General features: G+C 37.4%; 1 protein-coding gene across 2 annotated transcripts in view; it reads left to right on the top strand.

The window, feature by feature from the left end:
- Positions 1–13524, top strand: part of TMEM67 (transmembrane protein 67) — a 60815-nt gene that overhangs the window by 23788 nt on the left and 23503 nt on the right. For both annotated transcript variants that reach the window (XM_030304424.2, XM_030304425.1), the window contains exons 12-20: positions 614–770; positions 1337–1460; positions 2998–3103; positions 5752–5808; positions 7332–7430; positions 9201–9299; positions 9553–9639; positions 11554–11653; positions 11744–11883. In XM_030304424.2, coding sequence (XP_030160284.1) covers positions 614–770; positions 1337–1460; positions 2998–3103; positions 5752–5808; positions 7332–7430; positions 9201–9299; positions 9553–9639; positions 11554–11653; positions 11744–11883 — 969 coding nt within the window. The remainder of the gene's footprint in view (positions 1–613; positions 771–1336; positions 1461–2997; positions 3104–5751; positions 5809–7331; positions 7431–9200; positions 9300–9552; positions 9640–11553; positions 11654–11743; positions 11884–13524) is intronic.

The raw sequence follows: 13524 nt of genomic DNA, 5'->3' as shown, positions 1-13524 counted from the left end.
GAACTGCATTAGGTTGGTATGAATGGACCATAGACTGGTAGGGAGTAGTGGGAGATAAGCCTGGTTCTGTTAAGGGAAGCCAAATCTTAGACTACACTGTACGTCAGGAGAAAGAATTAAGACCTCATTCTATAGGACAGTAGTTTTTAAACTTTTTCACTGATGTACACTTACTGTTGAGAACAAAGGCATACCTTCTCCAGCTGTGTTGTAGAATAAGAACCAAGCAGTTCTTTACTTTTAGTTCTTTTGATCCTTAAAAAGAATCATATTGAAGTATTCATGTTTTGGAAGGTTCATGGGAATGCATATTAAAAAGATAGTTTAAAGATATTTTAAAAGCTTAAAAAACACTTTTACGTTTATTTTTATTTTTGAAAGAGTATGAGTAGTGAGGGGCAGAGAGAGGGAGACACAGAATACAAAGCAGCCTCCAGGCTCTGAGCTGTCAGCACGGAGCTTGACGCGGGGCTCAAACCCATGAACCGTGAGACCATGACCTGAGCCGAAGTCGGACACTCAACCGACTGAGCCACCCAGGCGCCCCCAAAAAACACTTTGAAAGATTAAATATGCTTTCTAATTTTCACTGCTTTTATTTTTTATTTTCCAGTGTGAGATTCCTATTTCTAAGATCTTAACCGACTTTCCCTCTCCTATATTTTATGATGTGTACCTTGAATATACTGATGAAAATCAACACCAGTATGTTTGGGCTGTGCCTGTGTTAAACCTAAATCTTCAGCACAATAAAATATTTGTAAACCGAGGTAAGATATCCATATATACCATTCTCTCTCTGAGCTGAAAACCAATAAATAAGTCAACCTTCATGATAATTTAATAAACCATGGGTTATAAAAAAGGTCATGGGTTTTCTCTTATTATATGGTTTTAGATAGTAAAACAATAAGACTGCTGATATATTTAGAAATTTCTGCCAAACATATGAGGCTTACTGTTAAGAAATTAAATATTATTGCTAACATGTAAATTGAGAAAAAGTAGTAGAACTGTAAATTGGGGCTTCTTCAAGCTGTTCTCAAGCTGCTTTTCAGACAAGTTCATTTATTTTGTCCTCATATTATAAAATTCTTATTCAGGTAATTTGCAGGGAAAATCCTTCCAAACTGATGAAAGTCCAAACAATCAGAAGACATTCAAGTGAGGTCAGGAAAGCTATTACCAAGAATTTCTTGCAGCAATAGCTGTTTGTGCAATCATTTTATCTAAAACACAATGTATAATTCTGTGTTTTAAATTTATTCTGTAACTTCTCCTTGAGAACCAAGGTATTTTTTAATGCCATCTTTTTCTTTTCTTTTTATGATAAAAGACAGTAGCCCCGGCAAGTGGCTTCTGACTCGGCGCATTTTCTTAGTGGATGCACTAAGTGGACGGGAAAATGACTTAGGAAGTCAGCCAAGATTAACTCGAATTGCTACCCAAATATCACTGAGGTAAGCAAACATCTGTTGTACTAAATTAAGGTTGGAGTGTATGGGAAAATGTGATAATGAAAGTGTTTACTAGTAATCATCAGATGAAAACAATAAGGACAACTGAATTGCAGCAATACATAGAGATTTTTAGATATCTGTGTAGACTGGTATATACACCAGTAGAAGTGAGGAGCTCCAGGGGGAGAATTCTGTTGAAGAACCTGAGGAGTTTTGTCAAAATGCACACTCTAGCCCTGCTGAATTAGAATGGGTTGGGAGGCGGAGGGGAACTGAATAGCAGTGGGCTGAAATGGGAATGTGAGAAGGAGCCTGCCCAGTGGTTTAATGGGTAGGCCCCTGGGTTTTCATTTCCTTTCATAGCTACTGCCTTGGCCCAGATTAACTATCAACACCTCCCTCTTCCTAGGAAATCTTAATGATGATCCTACCTTAGAATAGTGCCTTGTAGCCCTTATTTCTCTGTTTTTAAGTGTGAGATTCCTACCTCTAGATCATAACTGACTTTCCCCACTCTGATACATGTATTTTTTAATGTTTATTTATTTTTGAGAGAGAGAGGGAGAGAGAGCACGGACCAGGCAGGGACAGAGAGAGAGGGAGACACAGAATTCGAAGCAGGCTCCAGGCTCTGCACAGTCAGCACAGAATCCAACGTGGGGCTTGAACTCATGAACTGCGCGATCATGACCTGAGCTGAAGTCGGACGGACACTTAACTGACTGAGCCACCCAGGCGCCTCACCCACTAATATTTTTCAATGTGTACATTGACTACACTGGCAAGAATCAACACCGTCATTTAACATGAGTCTGGCACTTTGAAGCACTTCAATATCCATATGCATTTTTTCATTGTTATTTCATTCTGCTTTTCATAGCAATCTTATGAGGTACAGGCAGTATAGAAGCTTTATCATGTATCTTGCTGAAGTCCAAATATACTGTGTTTTTTAGCATCCCCTCAATCTACTAATGTAGTATCACTGATAAAAATGAAATTGGACCTAGTCAGGCCTAACCTGATTGTGGTAAAACCACGCTGGCCCCTAGCATTTGGCACTTTGAATTTACAACCTATATTCATGCATTGAATTCAGCAAAATATGTTCCACTATGTACTATAAACAGCACTAGATATGACATGCATTATTTTGTTAAGAATTCATCTTTCTCCTTTGAAAATTATGGTGTTATCTGTCTTTTCCTAGGCTTCGTTTAACACTTCACTTTTGACTGTTCCTCAAAGATGGTTCATAGTACTTCAGTGATTTCACTTGTAAACTTCATAGGACCTAGATCGCGAACAGTTTCTAATTTGTCTCAGACGGCGTATTTTAATATTAAAGTTTTGACTACTTAAGACAGCTTATGTTGTTACCATTAGTTTGTTTGACTCTAGTCCTTATTAACTGGTTGATTCTGAGATCACCAAGACTATCCATATTACATTAAAACAACAACAACAACAGTAAGTCAGCTGTATGTTTAAGGACTTAGATATATTTATAACTAAAAATGTATTTTATTATAAACAGCATCTACCTTGTGCCCAACACAAAAAATGGAAACATTTACCCTCCCTTAATTACCATTGCCTACAGCGACATTGATATCAAAGATCCCAACAGCCAGTCTGTGAAGGTGAGTGCCATGCTATTCAGTGGCTCTGTATGTGTTAATGTAATACTGATGCAGTTTACATTATGGTCAAAGGTTATTAGTTCTTTTTTAAGTTTTAAAAAAAATACTGCACTAAATATAGTCAAGTCTTAATTACTTTTTACTACTAACGGTAAAGGTGAGTTCTTTACAGATCGTTCAAGTAAAAAAGCAAGAATTAAGTTTTTATCTAGACACCATCACCAGGGATACAATTGGGCATCCCTGTTCAGGATCCCGGGGGTATCCTGAAATATGCAGTGTCTGTCTCTGTCCTTTTTGCCAACTTGCTTGCACTAAGATTTTGTTTCCCTGGCTAAGAAAAGCAGAAACTCGAACTTTTCAGCAGGCATATGTGTTCCTCTTCTCATCAGGTTTGCTCACTTGATGAAAATGCACTTTGACAGGTAGAAAGATTCAAATCATCAGTAGTTTATAACTAGTAGTGCTAAAGGGAAGTAGAGAATAGTTTGGACCTGCAGCCAGGTTGGCTTCCTACTATTTCCCCAACTCAAAGTTAACTGCAGAACTAAAGGCCTCCCTTGCCTGGAAGGGCCTGTGAATGGAGTAGAGACCTCGTACACTCTGAAGACAGGCTACGCCAGAGAATGAGCCTGGAGAAGGCTCAGTTCCTCCTCCCATCCTCACGAGTAGTCAGATAAAGCATCTCTGCTTTGAGGAGTGGTACATGACAGAGATATAGAGACCAAAACCAGAGGTAATCCTTCTATACTTTTTCCTCAGAGAGATTAAGTGGCCATTCCCTTCCCTGTCTGGAAACATGAGAGGTATTTAAGCATTCCCTACCTCCAAACCTCACTAATAGCTTTTAATTTCTACTATTTTACTTTTCTGAATTTTGGCTACTTTTGGCTTCTGTATTGTATTTGTACTCAGCTGCTACTAGATTCAGGCTGCCGTTAAAGAAAAAGTAGGCACATAACATAACTCTTCTCTGAAAGATTTTACCTCCTCATTTGTATGACCGAATTGGAAGTTAAAATTAGTTTCCATTGCCTGAGCTCATATGCACCATAACAAGAGGAGAGGAAAATCCAGAAACTCACTTAGTAACAACAAGGCTGCCTGGTTTAAAATTTCCTGGTTAGGGACACCACCTGGGTGGCTCAGTCGGATAAGCTCTGTGTTGAGCCCCAAGTGGAGCCCTGTGTCAGGCTCTGTGCTGACAGCGTGGAGCCTGCTTGAGATTCTCTGTCTGTCTCTCTGTGTCTGTCTCTCTCTCTCAAAATAAATAAATTTTAAAAATTAAAAAAAATAATAAAATTTCCTGGGTAACCAAGAGTGTATTTATTTTAAGATAAAACACTTCTGGGTCTTTTCTTTAACAATCTTTTTATTTGCTTAAAATATTCCAAAGTAAGTCTTGATAAATTGGAAAATAATAGATACAAAAAGAATTGCGAGAATCATGAAACTATACTGATGAAGTCCACCTCAGATTCCTTCTAAGTATAGAATGTACAGTTCTTTTCATCATTTCTTAATTTTTCATGAGAGGTGTTGCAAAAATTCTACATTAGTGAAGCATTCAGCTACGTCTTGGCTCTCTCCAACAGCAAATAACTTTCCCTCACATTTTCTGAGCAGATCAAGAGCATCCCTCAGATTTGCCCTCAGATGTATGCCCTCAGTTTTCCTCTGTAATACTTCAGAATCTCTGTTTCATTATCCTTCCTGTCTCTTGCTCCGATTTTTACGAACAGAGTGCCCTTCCTCCTTACTTAATTTTCTACCTGTGCTTGTGTGTAGTACTTTCTCCAGCATCCTGTTTCACCGCTCTTCCCTTATTCAGCCAGCTTCTCTTCTGGCCTCTTTCCTTTGCCTATAACAACTATCAAGTCCTCCCGTCTTAAATACAGTAAAACAACCAAACAATAAAATCTTTCCTCAGTTCTGCCAGCTTTTTAGCTTGCTGTCATATATCTTTCCTTGATTTTCCAGGCATTTACTCTTTCATCATTTGCAGTCTAGCTCTTGCCATTTTGTGTCTTTGAAAACCTCTTTCTTAAAGGTCAGCAATGAATTCCACGTACACTGGCTTTATTTCTTTAACCTGACATACAATATTTGACATTGTATTTCCAGACATATTCTTGAACCTCTATTCTGTTATCTTGGTAAGACTTCGGTATCTCGCCTCTTCTGCCTCTCACAGTCCTGTTTCTCTACCCTTTACTGGTTTCTCTTTCTCTTCTTGTCTCTTAATATAGTGGTATCCCTAAGATTCTTGTTCAGCCCTTTGATTAATGCCTTCTAAGGTGTGATTGTTTAGCTAGTTGCTAAATTCTTGCTGCACGAGATTTGTCACATTCCTCAGTTACAGACACCTATCAGAAAATGAAATATCATTAGTTTGGTTTGACTGCTGTTAATGAACCTAAATGAGCTCCTAATGAACCCCTCTTTCTTCAATGTGTGTTCAAAAGGTATATTTAAAGCAGCATGAACAATTCCTCAGAGTATTTCCACTTATATATAAATAAAGGTCAACTCTAAAAATACTGATAGATTAAAAATAGGCATTTCTACAACAAATATATCTTTATAGTAAAAGTAGGTTTGTGTTACATAATTTCAGTATGGCTATTTTACTTTGTTTTAAATTTCAGGTTTCTTTCTCAGTCAAATATGAAATGAATCAAGGAGAAGCACAAGTCCAGACAGATGTGAGTTTGTTTTAACTTGTTAAAATATTTACAGTATATTTCTTAATTAAAAAATGTTTAAGTACACAAGGGAGTTGTCAAAATAGTTCTGCGATAGATCCTTCAACCAGCCTCCCCTAATGTTCACCTGTTACATAACCATAGTACAGTGATCATAATAAGGGCATTAATATTGATGTAATCCTATTAACTGATCTGCATATCCTTTGAATTTCGTAAGTTTTTTCACTATCCTTTTTTTTAATTTTTTTTTAATGTATTTATTTTTGAGAGAGAGAGAGACAGAGTGTGAACGAGGGAGAGGCAGAGAGAGGGAGACACAGAATCTGAATCAGTCTCCAGTCTCTGAGCTGTCAGCACAGAGTCTTACACGGGGCTCGAACTCACGAACCGTGAGATCATGACCTGAGCTGAAGTCGGACACTTAACCAACGGAGGCACTCAGGCGCCTGCCTCTCACTATCCTTTTTTTGGTTTAGGACCCAAATTGCTTTTGCTTTTGGTGATCATGTCTCCTTAGTCTCCTTTAATCTGTGACAGTTCCTCAATTTTTCTTTGTCTTTCATGACCCCATCCCAACACTTTTGAAGAGTACTGGTTATTTATTTTGACCTTCAGTTGGGGTTGTCTGATATTTTCTCATAATTAAATCAAGTTTTGATACAGATACTACAGATATGATGTTGTGCCCTTCTCAGTGCATCATATCAGAAGGTACATGATGTCAGGATGTCTTATTACTAATGATGTTAACTTGGATCATGTCTAAGGTGCTATATGCAGAGTTCTCCAAATAGTATTTTTTTGTTTGTAATTAATAAGTATCTTGTGGAGAGAGAGTTTGAGAGGATGCAAATATCCTGCTTCTCATTATCCTTTTGGTCTCTGATTTTAGTATCTAGTGATGATTCTTATCTATAAAAAGTATTACCGTGACATCTGCCTGATGGTGATTTTTCTCTTTTTTTTATTTTTTTTTCTATTTTTCATTTCTTCTATGTTTGTTAAATGGAATTCTAGAAGAAGTTGTCCCTTTGCCCACATGGATTTATTTATTCAATGATTTCTTTAAAAAAAATTTTTTTTTAATGTTTTATTTAGTTTGGAGACAGAGATAGAGCATGAACAGGGGAGGGGCAGAGAGAGAGAGAGGGAGACACAGAATCTGAAGCTGGCTCCAGGCTCTGAGCTGTCAGCGCAGGGCCTGACGCGGGACTCAAACTCACAAACCATGAGATCATGACCTGAGCCAAAGTCGGACGCTTAACTGACTGAGCCACCCAGGTGCCCCTATTCAGTGACTTATTTAAATCAGTATAGTTTCCTGGATATTTATTTTATTCTAATGATTATAATTCATTACTATCTATCTTCTTGGTCAAATTGTCCTAGATTTGGCCATTACGAGTTCCTTCAACTTGGCCTCTATCCACCATTTTTTTTTAGCATTTCTTTACTCTATTTGCATATTTGAACATTGATGAAGGAAATTACATATATTCCAAAATGTTGTGTTTTTTTAGATTGCTTTAGGCGTTTTGGGTGGGCTGGCTGTTTTATCATCTCTTTTGAAGACAGCAGGATGGAAGAGGCGCATTGGGAGTCCCATGATTGATTTACAGGTATGATCTCAGGAGTTTTTAAAGTATATTTTCATCTTTTGACTATTTTGTGTCTTTCTTTTAAGATACAGCTGGAGAATGAGTAAAACACTGCCTTCTTTCCCTGGGGTATATAACCAGAAGAGGTGTGTGCACACCGCATTTTCCTCCCACATTGCTGTGTGCCGGTCCACACTCCCACCCGCAGTGCTGTTCTTATTTCCACACATCCTCACCAACGCTTGGTATTTTCCAGCATTTCCATTTATTGCCAATCTGGCAGTGCAAGTAGTACGTCATTGTTGATTTCATTTTCATTTCTCTGCTTTTCATAGCCTTTATTAATCATTTTGGTTTCCCTTTTTGTAAACTGCCTGTTTATATCCCTTGCCAATTTTTCTATTTGGTTTCCGGTTTTTCTCGTTGATTTAAAGTAGTTTTTTGTATTTTCTAAATATGAATCCCCTTTTGGTTTTTGATGTTGAAATATGTCCTCCAAATATGACCCATCTGTTATCTTTATCTATGTGTTACTTTGTTTAACAGAGACTCTTAATTTTGATATTGTCACATTGATTAGTTTTTCCTGTGCCTCTGGAATATTTTTTAGGAAAACCTTCCCAGTCTCAAGATCACAAAGATATCCTCCCAGGTTTTATTCTATTAACTTTATAGTTTTACATCTCATATAGTCGTTTTTAATTTACCTTTGTTTTTATTTTTATCTAACATTTATTGAATGTATGCTAGGCACTTTTTTAAAGCTTTATTTATATAATTTATTTAATCCTCACAATAGCTCTATGAGATTAGATACTATTATTATCATTCCCATTTTACACAGAATGAAATTGTGGCAGAAGTGAAATAAACTTTCTACTCATTTAATTTTTTACAACTCAGTAATAGGTGGTATTTATTTCCATTTTGCTGATGAGTTACCTGAGAAAGGCAACATAGTAACTTGTTTGTACTGATACATCTTCCCGACACCAAAGCCAGTGTGCCAAGGAATCAGAGGAGAGGCGCTTGGTTTACTGTTTGGAATAGTTAAGAAAGGCTTTCCAGAGAAGTGAACTTTAGGGTGGGTTGGGTTATCTGAGCATTCCACAGATAGTCACTGAGGACCTGCTTTCTGATTGCCAAGAACACTACCAGGTGCTGGGATGTGATAGTGAGCAAAGACAGATTGGGTCTCTACTTTCAGAGCTCATGAGAGTTTGCCACAGAGAAGAAAGAATATTTGATGGAACAATAAGCAATGCCCATTTCATTCCACAAAATAATTCAAATGCAAGTTAATCATGGAGTGGTTGGAACTGGCATATGAAGTTTAAAAAGTCCATTTTGGTCTAGGTTGTGAAGGACCTTATGGGTCTGGAATTTATACTCTAGTGAAGAGTCATTGTACATTTTTAGGAAAAGGAATGACACAATCCAATTTACATTTAATTTTTCCAATTTAGATTTTAGAAAGCTAACTCTGGTGGTAGTATGAAGGACTGATTGGGGTAAAGGGCTCCAAACTAGGAGAGAATTAGGAAGCAATGTAACTTTCTTAGATAGTGAAAAGATAAGCCGGGTTGAGTAAGACAATGTTGGTAATGGACTGAAAGGTACAGATTCAAAGGAACCCAGGAGGTGTCCACAGTTGGGCTTTATAACTGAATAATCTATAGATACATGACACAGGCTTTAAACTTGAGAAACTGGGTAGAAAATAGGTTACTAAAAGTGATAGTATAAATAGATTGAGTCTATAACCGCTATAATTCTCTTTTTAAATTGCAGACAGTTATGAAATTCTTGGTGTACTATGCTGGTGATCTGGCCAATGTTTTCTTCATCATCACTGTGGGAACAGGTCTATATTGGCTTATTTTCTTCAAAGTACGTGAGTTTCTCAATTTAACCTAAATGTTCATACCTGAATAAGTGAGGCTGTCTTTATAGAGGAACTATCTTTATTTGGGGATATTTCTGATCAAGAGAATTGAGTGAGGCAAGTGATGAACTCCCGATTCCTTGAATATGGTATTTACTGAGTCTCACCACCTACCTCTTTTATGCTTTCTTTGGTTTATAAATTGTGCTTCTTAAAAACCCTGTATGGTCATATTTAACAGTGTAATTTATATCATAGGCACAGAAATCTATCTCTGTTTTGCTACCAGTGCCAGCTCAGGAAGAACGTCTTGTTACTTATGTGGGATGTGCTTTTGCTCTGAAGGTAAGTTTTAAAGGACAGGTTCCTGAATTTAAAAAACCTGCTAATAAACTCATAAGTCTTTAAAATGCTTTCAAAATCTTTGGTGTAAAATTTAGTGTGATTTTACTTTTTTTGTTTATTTTTATTTTTTAAAGTTTTATTTATTTAAGTAATCTCTACACCCAACATGGAGCTCGACCTCACAACCCTGAGATCAAGAGTTGCCTGCTCTTCCCACTGAGCCAGCCAGGTGCCCCAAATTTAGTTTGATTTTATTTTTAATTTATTATTTATTTATTCTTTTTTTTTTTTTTTTTTAATTTGAGAGAAAGAGTCAGGGAGTGGCAAAGAGAGAGAGGGAGAGAGAGAATCCCAAGCATGCTTCTTTCCATCAGCGCTTGGAGCCTGATGCAGGGCTTGATCCCATGAACTGTGAGATCATGACCTGAGGTGAAACCAAGAGTCAGACATTTAACCAACTAAGCCACCCAGCTGCCCCTCTAATCAGTCTTATTTAAAATACTTAAGGAGCTCCTGGGTGGTTCAGTTGCTTAAACGTTCAACTCTTAGCTTCAGTTCAGCTCTCGTGGTTTGTGGGATCAAGCCCTGTGTCAGGCTCCAAGCTGGCAGTGTGGAGTATGCTTGGGATTCTCTCTCTCCTCTCCCTCTATCTCTCCCTCGTGTATTGTGTGCTCTCTCTTTCTGTCTCTTAAAGATAAATAAACATTAAAAGAAAAAAAAAAATCACGAATTATTTTATTTTACCAAGAAAGTCTACTTTTATTTATAATAGGTAGTTCATTCTGAAAAACTGACTTAAATAATTTTCATAAGAAGCCATACATATTTTTGAATTAATACAAGTTATATTAATTTGATAAAGTGATGTTTAATTATATGACTTTTCTTTTTGAAGTCTGATGGTTCATTCACAATACCTTTAGGCATGAATTTTATCTCTTTAGTGGACAATAAAAGGTACCACTTTGGTACCATATTACTTTCCTCCTCTTCTCATGGCATCTCCTCTCCCTATTTCATTGTTCTATCAATGTACGGGAAGCTGTCTAACATGGTTCTGGTAGATCTCATCCCGTTGTACTATGATTATTAGTGTCTGCTTTTCCCACTGATCTGTGAGCTTCTTGAAGGAAGGAATCATGTCATACTTAACACGTGTATTCTTTGATAAATAATGCTTCTACTAGGAAGAACGCCCCAGATTAAACATATTACTTATGTTAAAATGAAAAAGATGTGTTTCAACAACACATTTTTAAAAATTAACAATCTCAATACCAGAAATAGACAGTAAAGGCATCTTAAAACTTTAATTAAGACGCAAATTACAGTTGAAAAATACCTTTACTCATAAAGAAATCAGATGATCTAGAAAATAAAGTGTGCTTTTGGAAACCTAGGGAAAGAGAGTCAATTATGCATGGCTTCTGTATGAGGAGAAGGTAGTATGTCTACTTTTTTCATATCCCTATTTTAAAGAAAGAAGAAAGGAGGGCAAATGTATAAAAATTTTGTGGATTTGTTGATTCCATGTTACTTGATGAGCTTCTAGTGATCCCATAATGATATTATAACTTTGTCATTGTGTATTGTATATTCTTGTGATTAAGTATATTTGTTTCTTAAAAAAAATCATCATTATTTTCATAGGCAGGTTTTTTTAAATGTTACATATTATTTTTGAGAGAGAGAAAGAGAGACAGTGTGGGGGGCAGGGAACAGAGAGAAAGGGAGACACAGAATCTGAAGCCGACTCCAGGCTCTGAGCTGTTACCATAGATTGCAACATGGGGCTCAAACTCACAAACCATGAGATTGTGATCTGAGCTGAAGTCAGCCGCTTAACCAACTGAGCCACCAGGTGCCCCTCCATAAGCATGGATACATTTAAAATGTTTTGTTTGTCATTTTCAGGCTCTGCAATTTTTGCATAAGCTTATGTCCCAGATTACCATAGATATATTCTTTATTGACTGGGAGCGACCTAAAGGAAAGGTTCTGAAAGCTGTTGAAGGTAACTGAAATAACCATTGTACCAAAATGCTTTTGCTGCTTTTTCAGAACAAAGATGAAACCCTCTTGCTTATTTTCTCTCTCTGACCAGGTGAGGGCGGTGTTCGCAGTGCCATGGTTCCTGTGAGCATATGGAGAACATATTTTGTAGCAAATGAATGGAATGAAATTCAAACTGTGAGAAAAATTAATCCACTCTTCCAAATACTTACTGTCCTCTTTTTTTTGGAGGTATGAACTTTTGTAATTGTGTGTGACTTCTGTGTGCCTCATATATATTAATTTCATGTAATTCCAGCTACATTTTTTTTCCGGCTACATTTTCACATCAGTGGAAGTCTTCTAAAGTTTTCTAAAGTTATCAAGCCATTACAAAGAGTGGCTTTTAAAAACTTTGTTAAAATACACATAACATGTAAAACAAAACAAAAAATCGCCTGGGTGGCTCAGTCTGTTGAGTGTCTGACTCTTGATTTTAGCTCAGGTCATGATCCCAGGGTTGTGGGATCGAGCCCTGCTTCGGGTTCTGTGCGGCACATGGAGCCTGCTTAAGATTCCTTCTCCCTCTGCCCCTCTCCTCTGCTCACTATCTCTCTGTCTCTCTAAAATAAAAATTAAAAAAACAATACACATAACATGAAATTTACCATCTTAACCATTTTTCAGTGTGCAGTTCAGTCTCATTAGGTACATTCATCTTGTTGTGCCACCAGCCCCTAAGACTCTTTTCATCTTGCACAACTGAAATTCTGTACTCATTAAACAACAACTTCCCATACCCCTTCCCCAGCCCCTGACGATTGCCATTCTACTCTGTCTCTTTCAGTTTGATTACTCTAGGTAAGGAGCAGTTTGTTTTGTTTTATTTTTGAGAGAGAAAGAGCATGAGCAGGGGAGGGGCAGAGAGAGAGGGAGAGGGACACAGAATTCAAAGCAAGCTCTGGAATCTGAGCTGTCAGCACAGAGCCTGACATGGGGCTCAAACTCACGAACTGCGAGATCATGACCTGAGCCGAAGTCAGACACTTAAACGACTGAGCCACCCAGGTGCCCCAGGAGCCGTTTTTAAACTACTGGTTTGTATCAAAATCCCCTGGGAAGCTTTTGCAAAATATCTGTTCCTGGTCTCACCCCTAGAGATTATGTTTGACTCAGTAGCTCTGAGGTCTAGTTATCTGTGTTTTGAAAAAAAACAAAACAAAACAAAAAACTTTTCTTTCTCAGTCACATTCTTACTAGAATTAGAATTCTGCATCAGAACCACTATCACAGGTGAAGTTTTTCAACCAATTATCATTGAATGCTTGCTGTGGGCTACGTTCAGTGCTGAGAGCTGCACTATGCACAGAGAATGGGTGATGCTTATGATGCCTTTGCAGCTATTTCATGGATCTGGTTGGAATTATTAAAGGAAGTATTCAGCACTGAATAGGAGACTGAACTATGAAAACCATTTATGTGGGTAATAGATTTTCTCAGGAATTAGCTGCTTAAATAAAGTTAGATATGAATTACTAACTCATGTCTGTCTGCCTTCCTTTTTCCTTCTTTTCTTCCTTTCCCTTTCTTTCCTTTTTTAAGCTGGGAAAATATATGTATTTCTAAGGCATATGAATGATTTTTCAAAAATTCATGTATAGTTTTGTTTGTTAAGAGTGTTCTATAGAGCTTTAAAAGGTGTTATATGAAAAAGAATTTTTTTAGATGAGCACATTTGGAAAGCATTGGATTCAATAAAGTCGTGTAGATTTCTTTACTGTAAAACTTACCAGAACTGGGGCACCTGGGTGGCTCAGTTGGTTGGGCGACTGACTTCAGCTCAGGTCATGATCTCACAGTTTGTGAGTTCGAGCCCCACGTCGGGCTCTGTGC

The sequence above is a fragment of the Lynx canadensis genome, chromosome F2, assembly GCF_007474595.2.
Source record: "Lynx canadensis isolate LIC74 chromosome F2, mLynCan4.pri.v2, whole genome shotgun sequence".
Taxonomy (NCBI): Eukaryota; Metazoa; Chordata; class Mammalia; order Carnivora; family Felidae; genus Lynx; species Lynx canadensis.
This window is presented reverse-complemented; position numbering and strand designations above follow the sequence as displayed.